Here is a 22911-nt window from a genome sequence, read left to right on the forward strand (position 1 = left end):
ATAACATAACATAGTCTACTGGCTCATCCAGCAGTGTCTAGGAAAGTTTTGTTAATATCAAACCTTCGAGTTCAAATTCTATAATTGCACTAATTTTACCCTTTTTTTTTATGCCAAAGGTGTATTAGCCACTGTTTTATAGATCTCTTTGGTATTAGTTAATTTCTTTTCTATTCATATTAATCATTTATAACATCCAGCACTACAAACAGTTTTACATTTTTGACCCAGATGAAAGTGGGGTTTTGGGGGGTTATTTTTAAGGCAATCATACTGTTATCATTTTATTTGGTGAATTTTGTGTCCATCTGTTCTCTAAATCTGTTTTATCCCCTTTTCACACAGTTTTTGACCTTGACTCTTTGTCCATCTGTTATTTGGCTCCTGCGGACACACTGCAGTAGTTTATGTATATTAGCGTGCGTGTGGGTGTGGGGGGGGGTGTTTGTGTGTGTATGTGTGGCTAGACTGCGTCAGAATCTATTCAGGATCATTTAGTGAAAACGGTAACGGCACCATTTCCTCCCTCTCTGTGCTTCCTTGGTTTATGATAAATGATTCAGGCACACAATACTACCTTTGCAACTTTAGTGTATTACATTTTTTATGCTTTTGCTGTCATTTCTGCTTCAGACAGCGTAACAAGGGAGTAAGACAATATAAAACAAGTATGATTCTTTCACAGCTCATAGACCTTAACAGAACATTCTCTTAGGGTAGAGGGGTTTAAAATTAGTCTGTTTAAATAGTTGAAAATAGTCTGTGTTGGAACAAGCTAGCAAAAAATAAATGGCCTCAGAACTGGAATGACCACACACAAACGATGACAAGAGAGATGCTTTTTGTTTTGTTTTTTTTGTTTTGTTTTTTTTTTTGGTTTTTTTTTTAATTGTGTCAGAGTCCAAAGTTTGTGACCTATTTATATATAAAAAAAAAATAAAAAATTAGTCTTGCACAACTACTGCAAGCGTCCAGATGAGAAGCTGTTTGAAAAGTTGCTTTGTGTTGTGCATTATGAATGATGTACATTGTTCTACAGTTCATGACAACCACTTGAAAAATAGTTAAGGATCAGCCAATAGCTAGAATCTCTCCACTGTATCCTGGGTCTAGTACGGTGCGTCCACTTGGCAGGACACGCTCAGCCAGAGTTTCAAAACATGTTTTCCGGTGTTTGTGTGTTTGCGTATATTGGTAAATAGTCTAAAGTCAACAGGATTTCCAAAGGGGTTATATGTAAAAGTAAAGAAATGACCTGTTTTGCAGATGTCTTTATGACTCTGCAGTATTGTACATACTGTTTTCCACATCATTATCAACTTATTTTACACTGGTTGCAATTTCTTCTACTCTCTTGGCTTGATCTCTCTTGTAAAAGACATTTTTAATGTCAGAATTCTACTTTTGTAATTAAAGAATATATAAAATCTTGTTGTCAACAACTGATTGCAGCTTCTGCCTCATGACAAATGTTCTTTCTGGCTTAAAATGGCTAGATAGCATTCACAAGAGATATGTGTGACAAATATTTCATAGATTTTAGGCCAACAAGACATTCACTTTTTGCTCAGCGATCACTTTTTGGCACACCGGAACATGAACCCAGGAGGTGACCACCTCAACAGGCTCCTTTCAATGTGGAGTAGCAGCAGCTATACTCTGAACCCCTCCTGAATGACTGAACTCCTCACTCTGTTGCAAAGGGAAAAACCCATCCGTCCTTTGGAGAAAGTTAATTTCCACCGCTTGTGTCTGTGATCTCATTCTTTCACCTTTTGTTATTTATTTATTTATTTTCAATTTTTCTTTTTAAATCTTGCTAGCAAAAAGGTCAGGCTGGGATTAATATATTTATTGCCTTTCTCAACAGCAATCGGAGTTGCTAAAGTAAAATATTGTATAGAGATGTTTGAAGCCCTGTGATAGACTGACGACCTGTTCTGAGAGCACCCCGCCTCACCCTGTGATAGTTGGGATAGGCTCCAGTCCTCCCTCGAAACTGATAAGTAGAAGCGGAAGAGGATGGCCGGATGTTTGTGTAACAATCAAGTTCATCGTGTGTGTGTGTGTGTGTGTGTGTGTGTGTGTGTGTGTGTGAGAATTTATCTGGGGCATCTTTTGTTGGTTTTTGGTAGTCTAAATTCTTTGGGCTGAATTTTATTGATTAGTACCCCGAGTATGTCACCTTTCTAACCTCCATTATCCCACCTATGACCTTTCAGTTGAGAATGCTTTCTAGTAAGCTTTTCTCCTAAGGCTTTGTTGTAATTGTCCTTCATCTTAGTTTGTCTTTGGTAGTTCACTTGGAATGACACCTACTCAATCAGTCCATGATGTAATTCTCTATTAGCTGGATTTGTGTTGTAAGGCAGAAGAAGTTGGTCAGGGTAGTTGTTTTGGGTAGTCCTTTCAAAGTACACCTGTCTTTACCAGGAAATCTTTATTTCACTTAGTCTACTTACATTCCTCTCCTCTTCCTTTGCTTGATTGTCATTGGCATCATTGGAATTCCCTACCCAACAGCGAATCTCACCCAGTATTCTTTGCTAATTTTAAAAATGTTTTGAAATCATATAAATTCTTTTGCCTCCATTTTCACCACCACTTGTCTTTACATAGAAAAAAAAAAAACACACCTCAAGAAAGCAGTGTAGCATTTGCAGTTTAACATAGTGCTCAAAACTAACACAATAAAATACAAAGTCACACAATAGCGCAAATTAACCAATCAAGGAAGTAGTAGCTTCCATATTTTCTAAGGTACAAAATGGTTTATGTCACTGGAGTGGTCTACAGTTCCTTGGCCTCTCTGATGTCTTGCACTACAACATCTTTACTATTACATATGACCTCATTTATAATGGGGGCTAAATCTATGTACTGTTATTTCAATGTGCTCGGTCCCAAAGAAAACCCTTGAATCATTTAATTCTACCAATGGTATATGACATGAGACTGAAATTAAAAGCACAGCAAATCAACATATGACAGAATTAAAGAAATGGAAAATGTCATTTCTGTTCAAAATATCACTGACATAGTTGTTGGATTACTGATCTGTTCTGTTAATCAGTTTATAGGCTATCCAACTAATCTGTTTCATCATGTGCATAGTTTGTTTTACGTTAAAGAATAGTTATATTGATATTGCATCTAAATATGTTTTCATAAGTTAGGAGCTGTCACAGAAAAAACACAAAGCAAGAGACTTTAACAACAGTTTCCGTGTCCTCATGTCTCCTCATTAAATGAGACGCAGGCAGCTGGTTTGAAATTCTGCGCTTGTTTGCACACTGTCCTTAATTAGATGAAATTATGAGCCTTATTAATTATTTGTGATTTGTGTATAAATGTGTTGGATAATGGGATTAGAGGCTGCAGGTGGGAGAGGAGATAAGACTGTGCGAAGACAAAAGCTTATCTTTTTATAGGAAAGAAAGGAAAGCACTGCTGGCTCAGATCATACTGAGCCCCGGATACTTTCCTCCAGGGTTAGACCCTGAAGGTTTTCCTGCCTGGTTGCTTTCCTTTTCTCGAAGTGTGTGTGTGTGTGTGTGTGTGTGTGTTCACATACTCCAACACAACATTGACCTATTCTGCTGTTACACCCTGTGGAGTCCCTCTGGCTATCCTGGAGTATGTGTGTATTGCTATATAATTGAGGTAAAAGGAGAAACGTGCTTGTGTGGGATCAAATAAGAGCAGGAAAGAAGCACTGTTTTGTGCTCATGCATGTGAATAAAGCACCTTTGTTTACATTGTGCTGGAACTTGGCTTTCAGGCTCGAGCAGAGAATGTGCCATCTTAATAATTAATGGATTGTCTTAATTATGTTTACTTCCGTTAAAATCTAGGGCATAATTTGTTAAAGGGGTTATTCATGTTTTGCATACACATACATTTGGGTCATCTCTTTTCTTGCCAAACAGTGTAAAATGGTTTTCTCTGCTGCACTATTTTTAAAAATAGAAAATGCTTAAAAAAAAAAAACACAACAAAAAACGGTAAAACAAACAAAGGATGTAAAATCGGCATTCATACTGACCCAGAGAGAAATTGCAGGGTAGACCTGACTGTTGCCTCCATTATCACCAATCAAACTTACCTTTATCTAACCGTGTTGGATAAAGGTGTTGTGTTAGACCAAGTTATTATCATGTCACAATGGCATGGCATTAATGTTGTGGGTTTAAATGAGCAGCATCACATTCTGTTTAGATTCTTTCATCTGTGTAGTTTGACAGCTGTAATTACATGTTAGAAAATAGATAAATGACTGCTTTGATTCTTTTCATGCACTTCCTCTTGTTTATTTTTTCAATGAGCACATCCTCCCCTTTTTCTCTCAGTCACTGTACTAAGAACATTAACAGTGTCAAAGCTAACATTTATCATATCCTGCTTTTTACTTGTTACGTATTACTCATGCATCTCAGCCTCTGGAGTTCTTGTTAGAACTTTAGCCCTTTGGGGATGAACTTTGACCTTGCAGTAAGGCTTAAGCCATATTAAGAGGCACACTTTGAATGACAGGGCGTGGTAGAGGTCAATACCCATGGGTCAAAGGGGATCAGGGCCAAACAGGCCCACTCCCATCCATTATGTCCTGTTTTCTCTCCCAATCCTCTTTGTCCAAGTTTCATCAGATTAAGTTTTTATAAAAGTTAGTTTCTTGTTTGCACAAGATAATTAACTTATTCCCTGAAGTTATTATCACGAGTTAATAACTTCTTCCTACAAGTTGTCATCCCCAGACTTGTGGGGTCCACTGTCTCTTGTCCTATTTTGTTTTTTCCTCCAGTATTCTGGTTCTTACATAAGCTTTACCTTAAATGTAGTTTATGATTAGCTCAAACTTAGTTCATGGTTAAACAGAACAGTTACAATTTTATTTCTAACTTATCCTCTCCTGTGAAACTCTTTCCTACTCTATTCAGCTTGTCCTCTCTCTTTCTCATTTTGCCTCCATCCTCCTCAGCCTTAGCCTTTTCTTTGCTATTTTCCCTCCTCCCTTCTTCCTACCCTGCAACATCTATTCTCTTACTCCTGCCCTGTCATGGCCTCTATACTCTTAAGCCATTGATATACCAATACACTAAAGGGACTTTTCATTTCTTTGTCCACATTAGTGACTGAATCAGCGCATGCGAAGACCTTTTTGTTTTTGTTTTTTACCCAACTCCCCTGTCATCAGTTACTGACTGCTGTTTGCAGTTCTAACCACCGATTAATGCCAATAATAATGGAGCTTCTCCAGTCTGTCGGTTTCATGCACGCAAAGCGACAAACATTCAAAAACAAACCACAAGAATGATTTAGTTGCTGTCTCCTTTTTGAAAAATGACAACATACTGTCTGAGAGGAGATGATCTCCTCGGCTATTTAAGTGTTATTGTAAGCCCAGACTGTTGTGACAAATAGAAGTGTAGGTGTATCTGTCTGTTTGCTCTCATGGAGCCTGATGCTTGATGATTGAGTCCTTTTGAGGCGTAATAGTTAAGAGGTTAAGATTAGATATGTCCTAAATCCTGAATGTGTTTACAATAACTCATAATGGGAGTTAAACAAGTTGAACCATGTTTTGACTTAATGACTTCCCTGTTTAAGGTAAATTGCAGAAGGATATCAGGTGCCTATGATGCTGGATGTTTATTTACTATACATCATTTGATCATGCCAAGACTAACACTTGGCACTATCAAACACAATTTGTCAGCTAAAAGGAGCGTACAAGAGCAAAGGGAAGAAAACACAAAAAATAAATTCAAATGTAGGAACTGAAGCTTATAAGAATTAGAAGTTAAACCCAAAACTCTGTAGAAACAGGGGCGTAGCTCAAATTGAATAAGAATAAATAAGAACTAATTCTCTAAATTACTATAATGAAAATGAAATGGGGTTCTAAGTCCTCAACTAAGAAAAAAGGTCAAAACTCTGAGATCACAACATGTTTGAAAGGGTGACTGCCATCGGATGAAAGGAATGGTGCAGACAGCCAATCTGCCAATCACAGGCCTAAAATAATTTACTGATCTATGTTTCAAAATCTAACATCTTAACACAGAAAGTCTTCAGCAGGAAACAAAAGGTCTCATCTTAACTGAGTTAAATTATGATTAATTAAATGTTTAGAAACTAAATGTTTTAGTTTCTACACAAACTGTTCGTAAGGGTGAAGTTGAAGTGTGTGTTTTGTTGCATTTTCCTGAATATACTGGGTTTATTTTTAACCCCTTTATCTAATTTCCTCCTTCTGTCGTCCTCTTGCCTTTCTGTAGCCAAATGATAGTTCTTTCCTACTGTACCCTAAGATACATGCAGACACACAAACCCAGTGAGTAACATGGCACAGCAGTTCATAGGAAACAGCCAGTTATTTCAGTACTTTCAAGACCTTAACGGTCATGTAAGTAAACTTTAAAATCAGTATTGTATTTAAACTAGATTTAAAATTGCTAATAATTAAGAACAATTTCTGATTTATAGTGGTGGCTTTTAAGAGTATGTCCAGAAAGGTCTTTTTTGAGTAGTAAAGGGGAGGGTCTGTGTTTCTTTCTTTAAGTGGACCGTGGCCTCTTTGTGGAAATCCCCTTTCTTTTTCAGACTTCAGAGATTATCTCAGTGTTCATTTGTCTTCGTCTTTCCTACAGTTTTTGTTCTCGTGTTTACCTTTTTGTCTGCCTTTTTTTTTTTTTTTTCCTTTATTAGTACTAGCTGTATATATATATTTTTTTTTTTTCTGCTTGCCAATGCTCTAGTCGGCCTATTTAAATAGAGCCTAGAGAATACATTTCTAACTAAAATGTAAAATATTGAAGCTTTATTTACTTTTCTATAAGACTGACCAGAGGCAGACCTCTAAAATCAATCAGTTGTTCTTGGAGCCTTTTATTTAACCATCTTAAGAATTTAAGATGGTTAAATTCTGTTTTTATTTATTTATTTTTGTTACTTCAGCTAGCCTCTTCCTTTTTTTTTTTTTTTTTTTTTTTTTTTTTCTTCTTCTTCTTCTTCTTCTTCTGGAGACTTCCCTCAAAGTTTAGGGCATTTAGAAGAATGCTTCTAAATAAAGGCTTTAAAATATTGATTTCTTCCTGTTAGAAGGGAGTTTTTCCTTCCCACTGTCGCCAAAGTGCTTGCTCATAGGGGAATCATATGATTGTTGGGTTTTTCTCTATGTATTTTTGTAGGGTCTACCTTACAATATTATGCATTTAGGCAACCATTGTTGTGATTTGGCGCTGTATAAATAAAACTGAATTGAATTAATTTCAGGAATCAGCCAGAGACATAAAAGGACTACTTGTCCACTTGTTGCCAACCAGTAGCATACTAGAATTTTAGTGTCTTTACCAAAGCAAATATTTAGAGTAAAAAAAATTCTCATCTGTGTCCTTGTTGTCTGACTTATTAGTCTGCAGACTTAAGATTGATTAGTCATGTCTAGTAGGCTAAAATAACAAGAACTTTGTTAGGCCATCTATCTCATAAGAGATTATGCCCCTGGTTTAATGAGTATAACGTATGACGTGCTGAAGAATATCCACAGACATGTTTCCACTCGAACAGGTTAATTCACAGTTGGGTGTTTTTTGTTTACACTTGGTTAACTGTAATGTCCGCTCTGAATGCTAGAGTTGTTTTTCACTTCAAGCACACAGTGTCAGTGCTGTTAATGTATACTCAAAATGTAATTATATAATTTGAAATCAGTCATTTGACTGTGAAAATCAACAGTCAGTTATTTGGTTCCACCCTGATTCTATGAGCCATTCGATCTCTACAACCACAGTGAGAGCTTGGGCCATAATTCTGGCCCTTGTCCACCTTAAAACATAGTTATCATCCTTCATATCTTGGTGCACACATGGATAATGTGTCTTCATGACGCATGAACCACCGCATTCTTTCTTTCTCTAATAAATAAACGGAAACGACTGAGGGTACCTTTTAGCTTACAAATAAACTATTGTGAATGATGTGACTGATCAGTTGATTACTCACAATGCTGATTTAAATAAGAAATGATATTTTTCATCATGTCTTGTTTGTCCTGCAGGACTTTTTTTCTTTTGTAAAATAAATTAGCTTCTGCAGTGTGCAACCTAAGGTCCGCAGTCTGTGTGTTTATTACATCACCAAACATATGAAAAGATTGCTTAGTAGACAGAAGTCCTGTCATTTACCCTCGGGTCATTATGTCACACTAGAATTTCCAATTTTCAAAAATGCTGGCTGACAGCTTTTCTGCTTACTACTCGTAGTAAAACCTTGTGTTTTCTGCGCTGACTCCCAGGTGTCACATGTCATTTCCAAACTTATTGCACAGATTAAAGAGAAAATGGAACATGGTAAACGTCAAACATGGCTCTGACTATTTGTCTCCATGTTTCTCGTCCTCTTCTGTGTTTCTTCCCTTAAGACATTTTGTGTGTCCATTACCACCCCTCCTTTTTGTAAATGATCAGCACTTCAAAGCCTCCATTGAGCAGTGTCAGTAAGCTCCCAGGCTGCAGGATCTGCTGAGCCCAGGCTTACATTAAAGCTTATCCAATCCCAGCTACAGGTGTGCTGCGCTGCCTGTTCCCAGGGGACAAGAGACGCTTCAAACACACCAAAACACAACCTTCAAAAGGCTGCGTGTCATCAGCAGTAATTCCTGAACACTGAGGAATCAGCAGAGTGCTCTGTCATCTGAAACTGACATTGAGAGAGTGAGAGAGAAGCAGAGAGAGTGTGGGCAGAAAAACACACTGTCATTCATACCTTCTCATTATATCCCTGAGTCACAGAGAAAGCCCGGAGCTGAGCTTTCCTACACTCACATTACCAACTGGTTGTGTGGGAGTTGGGATTTTGACCATATGTAGTAATAGCTGCAAGTAACCACATCACTATGTTTGTGTTGGTTTTGTATATTTGTCTTTCTGTTTGTGTATATACATGGATATGCATGTAGGTGTGTCTAAAAACAGACCTTGAGGCATGCTGTGGGCATGTGGGGATTGGAGGTGGAGGTTCTGGTGGGGGATCATTATTCCTCCAAGGTGATGAAGGGAACACTCGTCTATACACTTAGCTATACATTGTAAAGAGATGTTCTAAACCTGGTTACATTGTATATCGATGATCTATAGTGAATTCAGGTCGTGTTTTGAAACTCTTCACAATTGTATATCTATTGTCCTGTAAATGTGAAGGTGATCTGAAAGTATATTATTTAATTTTTTTACTTGTTCAAAGTTTTCAATGTTTTCTTCTAACAAGGTTACAAAAAGCTGTTATGTCCTTCCCACTTTACTTTGAAAATGTTTTAGCTGTCTTTGCTGAGTCAAACGTGGGAAACTGTGAATGGCTTCTGTTCATCTGGACGTAGCGTTTTTGTCACTCATCCAAATGACTTTTTCAGTCGAATGCCTTATTAAGTTTGTCACCTTCCAGTTGGAATTTCTTGATAATCTCAGAATATTTTCATAGTGATCCCTGAAATGGAATCTGCCTCATCTTGAGCTGTTGTATCTCTGCGCGTAGCTTGAAGTTAAGTCTTAGCTAGTTTTAATTAAATAGATTTCCATTTGGCTTGATACTCAGGGATACCCCAATATACCATACATAACATAATATTCTTTTAGGTCGACCAACTCTGTTCTTTCCAAACTCTTCAGTTTTCAGGATCAGAGCATCATGTTAACTAATGATATGGACTCAGCTTGTGAGTTTCAAAACAAGATCAGATTTTGGATGGTGGTTGTCTCCCAAATTTTGATCAGTCAGACCAAAAAACAAACGACACACTTGTTTATGGTGAATGTGAGATGAAGTTTTCACTGAAAGCTGCAGAGGTATCAGGCATTAATGCTCTCTTTGTAAGCTCTGACATATATTAGGAATAACTAAGATATTGCAGATCACAACGTAAGCGCAACATTACAAGTTTTCTCACATATCAGGTTTTTTTCTCCTTATAGCTAATTAATTTGTCCCTTTTTGTAGAGCCACTCAACACCACTCATTTACCTTACACCAGATCTTATTAGATTAGATTAGACCAAGTGCTGGGACATGAACTTTTCCCTAACCCTCTGGAGAGGCAGCTCCATTAATCTCTTGCAATTTGAGCCTGTGTCAGCCCTGTGATAGACTCTGGGCTTTTCCAGCCTGTAACCCACCTTTTCCTAAATATGTGCCAAGATAAACTGCACACTCTTCTGACTCTTCTCAGTTTAAGGGAATAATTGATAGTGTTGATACATTGAACTGTATATTGTAAGGTTTGGTCTGATACTGGACAGTGTAGCTTTTGTCCTGTAATGCCTGCGTGTATTGTTTAAATCACTGAGGTTCTGTGAAAATGCCGACTGTTAGGTGGCAGCTCCAGTGAGGGTAGACGTGCTTCTAGGGTGAGTTTCAGCAATAAGTCAAACACACACAACCATTTGGAACTTCTAATTATAACACTGAGTCATACAGAAACTTTGAGTTGAGGTCACAGGTGTTCCTGAATCCATGGTTAGTTTTTATATACGTATGTTTAACTGTTTCAGCTCTATGATGTCACAGATAAAGTATATGTCAGAGACAACTATTTGTATTTGCTATTAAGTCATTCCTAATTTGTACCCATGCATACACACGACACAACAGCAGTGAACATACTTTCACGTTGTAATTTATTTTAAAGAGGCGATGAGCTAATGCCACATGTTCTCATCCTGTTAGTCTTTGGGTGGCTAACGGGAAACATGCTCTAACATGTCAGTGTTTTGAAGTTGGCATTTGGCTATGGAAGGTAACCTCTCCTTAACTGATGTCTGACAGTGATTGAGATGGATCGCAGGGAGGGAAGGAAGCAAAGAGAGACATGAGGCTACGGGAGAGAGCCATTGGCAATAAAAGGGGGGAGGAGGGTGTGTCTGGGAAATGGACTTGTTTTAACATCAAAGATAACTGTACTCAGGACCCAGAAAAGACCTTGCATTTGATTGGGACACACTGCGCTTTACCGTTGGCTCTTCCTGTTTGCCAGAAGCCTTATCCTTATAAATTAGAAGTCTAAACCACCATTCCCACCCACATGGCACAAACCTGAAATAAATTCAGCGTCTCAGACCAAGTTGATATTTTAGAAGTGTTCATTCTGCAGATTCTTGCCACATGCTACAGGTTAAACCCAGTTACTGCAACCATACCACAGCTTTATCTGGCTAGTTCCCAAAATGAACACGAGAACAAGGCTTATTACCATATAATTATACAGCATCTCATTTGGAATTAATGGTTAAAATGTAACATTTCGTGATGCAATTTTGAATTTATTGTTCTCTTGGTGTCCAGGTTTTGTGGTAGCAAAGTGAGGCACAAATCATAATGCTTCCTCCACCATGCTTGACTGTTTGGGTTCAGTTCCTTTTTCCTCCAAGCCTAAACATATGCTTTACACCAAAAAGTATAATATAAAAAACATTTTAATCTGTCCAGACAACATTGTTTCAAGCATCTTCAAGTGTTTCTACGTATTTTTTTTTTGTTTTTTTTTTCCATAAACTTAAGACATGGCAGTTTTTGGGTGTTTTTGGAGTGCTTAACATCATTCTTATTTTGTGTTTTACTGCTTAGACTTTAAGTAACCAGACTGTATGCTTTTACACACAGAGAGAGGCACCTTTTTATAACCCACACTTTCAGCCTCATCTCCTTAATTTGGAACACTTTACTCAAAGTACCTTCTGGAAGAGTCACCACAGAGATTCACTTACTTTCCCAGCTTGGAAGTGTGATTGATTAAACAATGTATTCAGTAAAGACACAATAATCCAACTACTGGAATAAACTAAAAAACACATACATTGGGTTGTATATAACTGTGACTTGGTTGCAAATCAGACAATTTTATGGCGAGTAATGAGTGCTGAAAATTCTGGTAGTTTTGGTAGATTTTGTGTGTATGTTTCATGTGTCGACAAAAAAACTGTAAAAAAAAAAAAAAAAGACTTGAAAAGATTTCCTACTGTTTGCCTCTAATGTTGTAAACTAAACTATTGTGTCTAAAATCTGATGTGCTGTTTTTAGAACAAAGTGAAACTCAGGGCACACTGTCTGGTGAAGTCACAGAAGGAAAAGAGAAAGAAAATGTATCACCATCATCTGTGGGAGAAAAGACCACTGAGAAGGGTGAGTTTCTGTTGTTTGCCCTTATGTGCACAAATGTTCATGTGTTCATACATCATTGGTCTACATAATATGTTTTGAAACCCTCACATCCATGTATTGAGCGGAAGTGCTGAAAGGGCCATACTAAAACAAGAAAAAAGAAGTCTAATTTAGTTGAGCTGGTTCAAAGTAGGGTAGAGCCATGCAAAATGTATGACAAGTAGAAACTTGTCTAATAGTTCCATTTAAGCCACAGTACTGTTGCAAGACAATCCTCTCTAATATTTTAGCTAAACTGCTTGTCATCAGTTTGCTTAAGGAATCAAGGCCTCAATTGTAGAGGAGAGACTCCACAGTGAACTACAGTAAACATCATCGTCACTGCAGCTGGGTTAGCCGCTTTTTTGTCGAAACACTGAGGCTGCTTTGGCTAAATTTTGTAATACTTTATATCACACACATGCTCCTACATATTTTACAGTCAGCATACATCTATTTTAGTCAGAAATGCAAGTGAAGTGTTGTCGAGCACAGCCAGCATTCCTGCTGAGTTTTCACTAATAACAGCCTCCTTAACACAGTAACCTCACAGGCTTCCTCTAATGTGAAAATTGGCTACTGAAGGCGAGAAAAAGAATTACTGGTTAGCAAAGGTCACTTCAGCCTGTTTGTTTCACACAAGTCACAACAGTGGTTGGTGGTGACATAATCACTGGCCCCAACGACCCAGCAGCTGGCCAATCAGCTTGCCAGACAGCAAGCTGATTTTTTTTTTTTTTTATATTGATTTTTTTTTTTACTCTGGGCTGCTGATCATGTCAAACTTTGAAATACCTTATTGGAACGGTCACTGGTCTGTAACAACGAAAAGTTCCTGCCCCAGGTATTTGAGCCCCAGGTCTTCTGAGTAATTCAAGTTAACACATTTTACAAGATGAACGGAAATCACACAGCTGTCTTCAAAGTTGAACCTTACTAGTAGGCTAAGGCTCATAAACATAGCTGGTACATTGTTAAAATGTGATGGATGCTTTTTTTCAAAATCGTGCTTCTGGATTTTAAAGTCAAAAATGTTACAAGAATATTAGGATGTTAAGGTTTTCACAGGTTTTCTTCTAGCACAGCTTGATGGCAGAAAGATTTCAAACTGCTAAATTAATGCTCACTTTCTGATGTCCTGTTGAAATGGTATACTATATCAGGGTCTCCTTTCAGTACACTGTAAAAAATTATCACAGTCCTTTAATCACTTGCATAAACATGAGATGCATCTACAGAGTCTTTGACTGTGGTTGTATGCATCAGTGTGCCTGCACACAAACATGGACAGTACACTTTATAAGTGAGTCTTTGTGTTCACAGCTTGCCTAAGCAGGCAGATTCTGCCCCCTGAGTAAATATGGGAAGCTACTGATAACATTCATTTGTGTATAGCAAGGACGCATACACACACACCAAAACACACAGTACACACGGGCATTTTAGTAGGGGCAGCTCTGTCATGGAATGATAACTTATTTTGTTACTCCAGCATGCTTTGCCTACAGCACTATCTGTACTGTGTACCTGAGATTTTGTTAGTGGAGTAGTACTCAAGTCCCACATATGTGTTCAATATCCGAGTTGAATAAAATTTATTACAGCAGATTTACACCATCTTAAATGACATTCCCTGTTTTACAGAGCCAGGAAGCAAAAGGCAATAGTTCTTCTGAATTAAAGATCTAGGAATTTCTTCCAAGCAGAATGAGAGATTCTTGTGTTGTGTATTTTTGCCTACAGTCACACTTCCAGGTGCTGTAAATATACTGACACGGGTGATGCGCCTGGCTCAACGGCACCTTTTGGACCCAATGGGGCGACAGCGGGTCGAAAAAAAGAGTTCACAAACACAGGCAGCACCCAGACAGCAGAGTCCTGCAACTGGACGCTTCTGCGGGAGTCGGGCTTCGGCTTCATTAACACAAGCGCAGGTAAAACTTGGAGACATCTTGCTTTGAAATACAGCTAAACCATGACAGTAACAGTAGGTTTTAAAGCGTGTAACTCACAGCACAAGCCTTTTTGTATGGAGAATTGTTGTGTCTTCTACTCAGAGATTTAGATAAGATGTTTATTATTACTCATACCTGCATGTTCTGCAAAAAGCTATAGATTGTAAATTACAAGTCCTTTAAGTTTCCGTAAGACAGGTCCTGGACCTTTTTCTTTTTGTAGGGTTTCTCTGATTCACCATTTGATTCCATTCCAGCATAAAACCTTTGATAAAACTGCCCATGTATCATAGTCACACCTGAGTTTTACAGACCTTGTGTATGAACATGTCTAGAGATAAGATTTAGAGTTGCTGGTAGGGAGGTTTTATTACCATTGGACAGGCTTGCCTGGCTGCTTTCCTGTCTTAGTTTGTTGCCCTGAGCTCAATGGCTGCTTGCCGTAGGCCTGTTTTTTACTGGACAGATATCAGAGAGGACCTGATCTTGACATCTGTCATATTTTTCTAAGCCTTACTTTACTACACATGCAAAAGTATACATTTATTATGAAAACTCACTTGTTCAGTATCTTTTTCTTTCTTTTCCATTGTGACTGACACAAGTGTTTGATGACTGAGAAGATAATGATTAATAACCACATCCTTTTAATTATTTTCCATTTAACCCACCACAGAACAAAAATAGAAGGTGTGCTTGGAAACCCGATCACTGCCGTTGTACGTTACTCTGGTTTTTGTTTTGTTTGGCTCGCTAATAATAAAGTAATAATAACGTTCGTATTCACAGTTCATTCAGATTCAAACTTTCTTCCAAGCTGTTCTTTGAGTGCTCATTCCCCTTAACTTCAATTCTTTGCAAGATTTCCTGCCGTTTGGAGACTCTGATTTTTCTCACCTAAATTGAGTTTTCTTTTGTTTTTAATTTAACCAGCATTCACTGAGTGCCAGCATCTATGAAAGCCTTGAACAAAAGACCAAGTGTCTGACGACAAGAGTTTCAACAGCTCCATTCACAATCCAAAATCCTTTAGCTAAAGCCAATCTGGGCAGCAAGAATCACCAATTTGGCATCTCATGTAAATCACTTGTGACACAGCAGGGCTTATCTCTATAGTCCCCATAATGACTTTACATAATGTTTAGTAACAAGGATTTTCTGAACTTCTAACCACAAGTGTTTGTATCCTTACGTGCCAGCACAGAAGCAGCTACAGTAAGTTTGGAAAAAGAGGATTATTTGTCGGGGCACATTCCTATATCTTAAAACAAATGCTTATTATTTCAAGCTTGGTCTACTTAGTGTAGTTCTTCATTATTAGCCTGATGACTGAATAAATAAACTGGTCATGTTCAGCAGCACAGCTCAGTTAGACAGTGCTGTGAGCATAAAATTGATGGAGCTTTGGGTTATGAAACCACACAGGTCATTAAATCTCTGGAGGTGGTTGCATTTGGACATCCAGCTCTGTTCATTCGTTTGGAACTGCACTTTGACACCACAGCTTGGTACATAAAGGATTTTCTGTGAAAACAACTTTTTTTGTTTAAGTGACCTTTTTGTCACAAACAAACTGTTGCTCTGATTGTCCATGAAGTAAGTGACAGAATAACTGGATTTCTTAGGGTTTTGTGAGAGACTTTGGGGATGCAACCTGGAAACAAATCGGAAGAAATTTAAAAAAAAAACCATAAAGATGATCGATTCAAAACTGGAAGTGAAAAATAATAGAAATAAGAGCAGCAAAAAAGAATTGGAGGTGTCCAATTGATCTAGTGTGCCACAAGCAGACAAAGTTTGAAAACACAAAAGTGCAAAGAAGCTTCAGTTAATTCTGTTGAATAACTCTTAGAGGATTTTATTAGCTTGTTTTCTGTCTGCCAATCACGATCCCCGTTCATTGTCTATAAAAGTGTTGAAGTTCAGTTTTGGCACAATCAACATCAACAACAGCACTTTGTGGTAAAGAATCAAATTGTGTAGCATTTAATTTGTGTGTGTGTTTGTTTGTTTTTAATTTATAGAAAATACGCACAGTTGGTATGACACAGTACCGTCTTAATACACATTCATAATTAATGATATTATGTCACTGTAGCTGATGAGACAGAATGGGATACATCTCATCGCTGTGATTCAGCCCCAAATCATCTGGTTTCAGCTCCTTTACCAGCTCCTTGTTTCTTCTTTCAGATTCGATCCAGGAGGCGGACCCAGCAGAGAGGCGTCACGAATCAGCCAGTAGTGGAGGAGAGCAGTGACGATGTTACTGTGGGAGATGCAGAAGATTGCGAAAAAACTGAAGGGTAAGGAAGTTTAATTTTGAGATCTCTGTACTCAGCCATATTTTTTAAAACTTTATGCTTGACTGTGGTTTAGAACAGTGTCCACTGTTCCACAGTGGATGAGTCTTTTGTTTGTTTGTTTGAAAGGAACAGCACAAACAGATGCGTTTGTCTAGGATTTTCCAACGAAATATGTACAATCCACAATAAATCCTTTAGAAGCTTATACACATTAACACCTTCTGATATCATCATTACTCTTCTCTCCATTTCAGACTCCCTTTGTTTATGTACATTAAACAAAGTCATGACACCCTCTCCTTTCATCAACACCTTTTCTTTTATGCTCATTTAAGTGGTGGGCTCTTTGATTCCCACAATCCGGTAAAATTTCCCCTGCAGCTGTTTGGGCTGTAAGAAACCTTTTGTGCATGAGTCATTAACAAATTGGAATGTGAGATTATAATTTTGTCCTGAGGGCTGCTCATCATCAGTCCCTTTGTCAGACTATGAAACATTTTCATAGTTAGGTGTGTACAAACGTAATTTGGTCTTCACTTTGTAGGGCTTATTCAAGAAACTCTTTATCTCATAGGGACTTTACTGTATGAGAGGTTTTCCCATGCATACTTAAAAGTGAGTAGTAGATACTTTCGGTTGCTCCGAAACTTTAATGGGGTTCCCTCTGCGGATTCATGTGCATATTTACTCCAGATGGCCTTAATGCCAGACATGTTTATCCAGGCTTGGGACAGGCACTGGAAGTAAATTGATTTGTGACCTCCACCGCCCATGCATATTTAAAAGTGGTTATGCACACACGCAAATTAGCCCACACATACATAATACAGTTAACAATTAAAAGCATGAGGAACAACACAAACAGACGCAAAAACTCGTATTTAAACATGCATGTCCTAAACTACAGGATTGGGCTAATGTATTTTTTCTTTTCATTCCTTTATTTACAGTAAATATAAAGGGAAACTACAGAAAGGGGTAATTTAATGTCAGTGTTACATTTTCCCATTTTATTGGTTTCATTTGTTTCACTGGCCCATTAAACATTTAACTGGTTTTAATTACTTTTAAATATGTTTGGGTAGCTTAACCTTAAATATTTAGTGTAGAGCACTAAGATTTTTAACAATCAAAACCTTCAGTTGTGTTAAAATCTTAACAATATATGTGTTGGAGTAAACACTGTGCCCCGTGCTCTTGCACTCACACCTGCATGCTGCAGGTACTGACATAGAGGCGGATGGTTGATGTCTTCCTGCAGCAAAGTTTACATGAAATCTGCCAGATTTGCAGTTTATTTGCATGGGCAGACAAACACAGGCAGCTTTTGTCTTACCTCATTTTAAAACAGCTTTTTCACAGTGTAAAACCAACCAGCACTGGATGGAAGTAAGTGAAAAGTGTGTATGTGTGTGTCAAAGAGGAGAGTTGGCAGCACCACAATGAACTACCACCATAATAACATGATTACTGTCACTGCTTTTTTTTGGTTATTTTGTATTTGTTGTATGTAAGAGTAAGAGGCTGCCTGGGCTGATACTCATTTGCTTTTGTTCGTGCACGTATTCCTAAATACATTTAACAGTCTGGATGCTTCTATTTTTAGTCACAAATGCAGGTGAATCGCTTACACTGTCCAGTTTTGCACACCCTTCCTGCTGTTTTTGTTACCTGGGATACTTTTTTTTTTTTTTAACCTGCCAATCAGGCCGCTGGTTTTGCCAAACACCATGTAATGAAACCTTAATCCTTACATAAGAACACAAACAGTTACAAATTGTGCTTGCTGCATGGTAGCATACAGTCATTTAATTTTTTTTTTTTACTTTTACAATTTCACAAAAGTCACTTAAAGTATTGTTCTCTATTGTGAAACCAACTCTGTTTTCAGCAGCTTTTAGAATTTCACAAAAGTCTTCTAATCCTCCCATTGTAATGGTTTTTTTTCCCCTCTCATAGGCTGTCACACTCATGTTAGTGGTGTGTGTGTGTGTGTGTACATGTGTGTGTACTCATGCATGTGTTTGTGCTCATGTTTCAAGCATACTTGTCATTCCTCGCAGCTTTTGTCTTCGTGTCAAGTGGTTTAGGTTGTTGTAACCAGGCTGTGGGTCACCAGGGGTCACCACTGGGATTATTGTAACAGGGTGGCAAATTAGGGGATGAGGGTTAGGACCAGGCGGTGAAAATGCCTACTGTCTTAACAAGCTGACTTGTCTCACGCTGTCTTACCTTTGTTTGAATGATGACGTATTCACAATGTGGAGGTTTAAAAATAGCCAAATCTTGCACCCAATCCTTGGTGAATTGGATGTGAGCCTCCAGAGATTTATGATTGCAAAACTGGTTCGCCGTGTATGACTCCACAGACAAGGTACGAGAATATATCATGGTAAGTCAATAGCGGTTGGTCTTTAGGGTTTGTACTCCACTGCTATAATTCATATGGGTCCACATTTCCAATGCACACTATTTTTTGCAAGTACCGTCTCTCTGCATCCGGGCGCAATCTGTCTCTATACCGTCCTTTTTCTTTTGAGCTGCTTTTAAGTATGGTTCGTAGCAACCTTCCAACACAGTGTGTTTGTTTTAATTCGTGGCCTGCCAGTATGGCTCCCACAATGCATTGTGGCGTTACGTCAACTCCAAAGCCCTATAAAACCAAACTGAATCCCCTTCGAGATGAGTTGCGTTCCAGATGCGTTTTTTACAGAAGGAGAAATATTTTGGTATTTAACAATAACGATAATAATACAAGTGTGACTGGATGATATACCTTTTTCAGAGTCAAACACTAATGCAGGTTTAGGATGATAGCATTGGTAATTATTTTCCATTATCAGAGATGGTAATAGAGCTGTTATAAGTTATTATACAGATTAATTAAACCTCATATTAGCCTGTAAGATTGTTGTCACATTAAGAACACACGTTTTAAACATTAGATGATTTCTCGTCACGGCAGGTCAGTGAAAATGAAGCAGTTCACACCACCCAAGTGTGAAATTAAAATGTTCAGTAACAAAGACAATGAGAAAAATCCTTTGCACATCTCACTTGTGCGGAGTTTTGCATAATTTAAGTCTGATCCAGTTTGTTAGCTTTGTTCTTTTCTTTTTGTTTCTCAGCAGGGCTTCAAGGATTCAGTAAAAATACATTTTTAACATTGCTTACTGCAAAGGGTTTCTAAAATGTTCTTAATTTAATCAGCAAGTCACTGAGAGGGTGAGCTCTGTTCTCTTCTCTTGAGGGCAAACAAAAATACTCAGTTTGCATCAGGATTATTTTTTCTGTATAATGTGTTCACAAACGATTCATATGTTGAACCAGGACTTGAGAGTTACTGTGTGCTCACAGCAAACATCAAAGAAAAACATCTTGCTTAGGATCCTATCAGGCTTGGCTAAGTAGGGCCAGCTTCAGCGGGGTCAAAGTTCAGGGATTGGTGGTAGTGTGTGACCCCTGTTACACTAAGAGGTCACACTACTTGAATACCACAGTCACTTGGCATTATACCAAGACTGCGTGACATACCTATCCCTGTGCAGTGTTTGAGTATTTTTGCTTAGCCTTTGTCTCAGAGGTATACTGTCAGACATGTTGAATTTGTTAAGAAACCAGTAGACAAAACATGAAGCGACGTACAGGAGGCAGTCCATCAGACAACAGTAGGAATGCTCTGCGTTCCTTTGTGGCATTTGTCCCTCAGAATTCCCCCTGGCCTCCCTACCTGCCTAAGCAGGCTTACATACATTCAACAGATGTGATACTTTTAATCTTCAAATCTGGATCCAAAATCTATTTGGGAAAGTTCTTTATGGTATGGAATAACTTTTGAAGTCTTGACATTAGCGTCATTTTTATGTAATCCCACCCCCGATATTGAGTTTCATTGTATTTTCCATTACAGTATATGCATGTTTGTCATGAGATGGAACAAGAAGCTATACTTGCCCCTAGCTGAGTTTGCTCAATAACTGCAAAAACTGCAAGATGAGAAGAAAAGGTTTTTGTTTTTTAAAGTTCAAATAATCAGGTGGAAAAAGAGAGAGAGGTGAACATGGTGGGCGTGGTGGTGCATCTGTGAATGATCCACAGATTTACTTGTCAAAGCCTTTTACTTTGGACCTTTTAACTTTTGTTCATTTGATGTAGATCTTATTTTTTGTTTTTGTTTTTGTTTGTGTTTTTTTTTTTTTTCTTTTTGTCATGTTGTCTCCGAGATGTGAGTTTTAAGGAAAGGTGACATCATCATACACATGATTGGGACAAACCTGATTTATAACATAAGACCAAGCTTCATTCACTGAATCACTGAAATCCAAAATCATAATTTAAATTAAAGTCTGATTAACCACCCAGCCCCAAAAACCTGAACTTAGTGTGACAAAATGTCATGATTGTATATTTAACACATATACATAGAAGAATGTTTGGTGTATAGTAGTGTAAGTAGCCTAAAGGTTTGAAGTACTTGCCCACATCAGGTTTTGTTTTTTTTAAGTATTTTTCATTCATACTTGTTATGAAGTGTGTTCGTGGCCTACATAATGATCATGTTATGAGGTTACATGCATGAGTAAATGTAAGCGGAATCATAATGTGGTTGAGGTGAACCTAATAAGGCCCTCCACAAGGTCTAGCTTCTTCCCTTATGCTCCCAAAACATTACATTGCGTCTTCCTGCTTCATATTCATATAGATTCTCTCACCCCTTGCTGCTGTTGTTTTTATGTATTCATTCCCATTGTATAAATGTTTACATTTCAGATTTAATTGTAGAAATATCCCTCAGTGAAGTGATTCAAATTAATTACAGCCATGTACGATTGTATTTCAGGTCAGAGCAAACTTTAAAGAGGTCAGGTACAGGACCTGTTTGCAAGGTGGTTCACGGTCGGAGCAATCACAGCAGAGTCAAGTCTTTCCGTCTTCTTCGAAGCGTCAAGAGCCCAGTTAAGCAGGCCCCTCCCCCCTCTTCCTCCTCTGTTCCCGCTTCATCCTCCACTCTTCCATCTACCCGTAGTCCACCTTCTACTCTTCAGCCCTCCAGTGTTCCTAAAAGTGGGGAGCAGAACGACTCTCCCAGGACAGCTCTCATCAAGTAAGATCCACAAATTCATTTTTCACCTTCAAATGCCATCAGACTTGCCATACCTCCTGCAGTGAAAAATTAAGAACTTTATTCCCCAGAGTTATACAAGCTCATTTGATATCACAGAATATTAGATTCTTGAAAGTGTTAAGTGTTGTGGGTGTTTAGTTGTACACAGCCTGAGAGCATAAAATTAATTTCATTAAAAGACTAATTTGACATTGTCATTAAATCTCCTTCCACCCAGATTGAATTATTTATCCTCCAGTGACCTCAAATAAATGTGCTGCATGCTAATGTGTTCTCTGAATGAGTCCCACGTTACAAAGATATGAAAAGCTGAAAACACTGAGGTTTATAGCATATCATTGTGACTTTTGTATAAACACCTGTGTTTTCCTTAGTTAAAAGTGGCTTAACCCAGTTTGAAACAACTTGTACAGTTATTATTTTGATTAATCCACACTGAATAATTTCAACACTAACAACTTAATTTGGGGAAAAAAATGTTAGTACGAGATCTAGACAGACGTGGATTCTTTGAAGGTAAACTAAAATGGCCAGGCTTGATTGTTTTCAGTCATATGAATGTATTCAAAAAGATACTAAAGAGCTAAAAACGTACTACATTTAAAATTTGACAAAATGTTCCATAAATGGTTTCACTTACTGTGGATTTGCTGGATCGTAACGAGTACGTTGGGACAACCTTACTGCTAATTAACAGGCTGTAACCTGCCCAATAAACTCTTTTATGGGCTGATAACGGATATGGAATAAGGCTGGAGACGAGCTTAAAATTAGTTTGGTAAGCAGAGCGTACCACATCACATAACATATCAGGTTTCACAGTATCAAATGAGCCGCTTGTAATTCTGTAATAATGTGGTTGGAGGAAGTGTACTTATTTTACAGGCAGTGACAGCTGCCACAGAAACCAATTTCTGTTTCAGCTTTTGTTAAACAGAAAATTCCAAAGTTGACTGGAAGCCAGATTAATGTTAATTTCCATGCACTGCCATCCTCTACACCCTCCAAGATTCCAAAAACAAGGCCAAGACACATTGAATGAATCTAAACAGTAACAAAATATTAGATCCCAGCTTAGTGCATACAGATCTACACTTCTTAATTTACTATATAGTATAATTTTACTATCTTTCATAAAAAATTAGTCTAAAGGTACACACTTGTGGTTTGGCTGGCTCTTACACTGAATGTTTATGATGTCTCCCAAACCCAGCTGTATAATCAATATCAAGAGAGTCAAAAGTTTGAAGAAGTACAAAGCCATTTCTCTTCCTATTTCTATACCTGCCATTCAAATAAAATTTCAACTTGTGATGCAAATTATGATAATCAATGT

The 22911-nt window shown here is 37.9% G+C and overlaps 1 protein-coding gene across 2 annotated transcripts in view; it reads left to right on the top strand.

The window, feature by feature from the left end:
* si:ch211-266k8.4 (rab GTPase-activating protein 1) overlaps nucleotides 1-22911 on the top strand; it is a 59397-nt gene that overhangs the window by 23226 nt on the left and 13260 nt on the right. The window contains exons 11-14 of one of the 2 annotated variants that reach the window (XM_040035938.1): nucleotides 12070-12171; nucleotides 13933-14123; nucleotides 16338-16450; nucleotides 21291-21554. In XM_040035938.1, the coding sequence (XP_039891872.1) occupies nucleotides 12070-12171; nucleotides 13933-14123; nucleotides 16338-16450; nucleotides 21291-21554 (670 nt within the window). The remainder of the gene's footprint in view (nucleotides 1-12069; nucleotides 12172-13932; nucleotides 14124-16337; nucleotides 16451-21290; nucleotides 21555-22911) is intronic. The other variant, XM_040035940.1, reaches the window with a different exon arrangement.

Source organism: Simochromis diagramma, unplaced genomic scaffold (genome assembly GCF_900408965.1).
Source record: "Simochromis diagramma unplaced genomic scaffold, fSimDia1.1 OVJJ01000333.1, whole genome shotgun sequence".
NCBI classification, from domain to species: Eukaryota; Metazoa; Chordata; class Actinopteri; order Cichliformes; family Cichlidae; genus Simochromis; species Simochromis diagramma.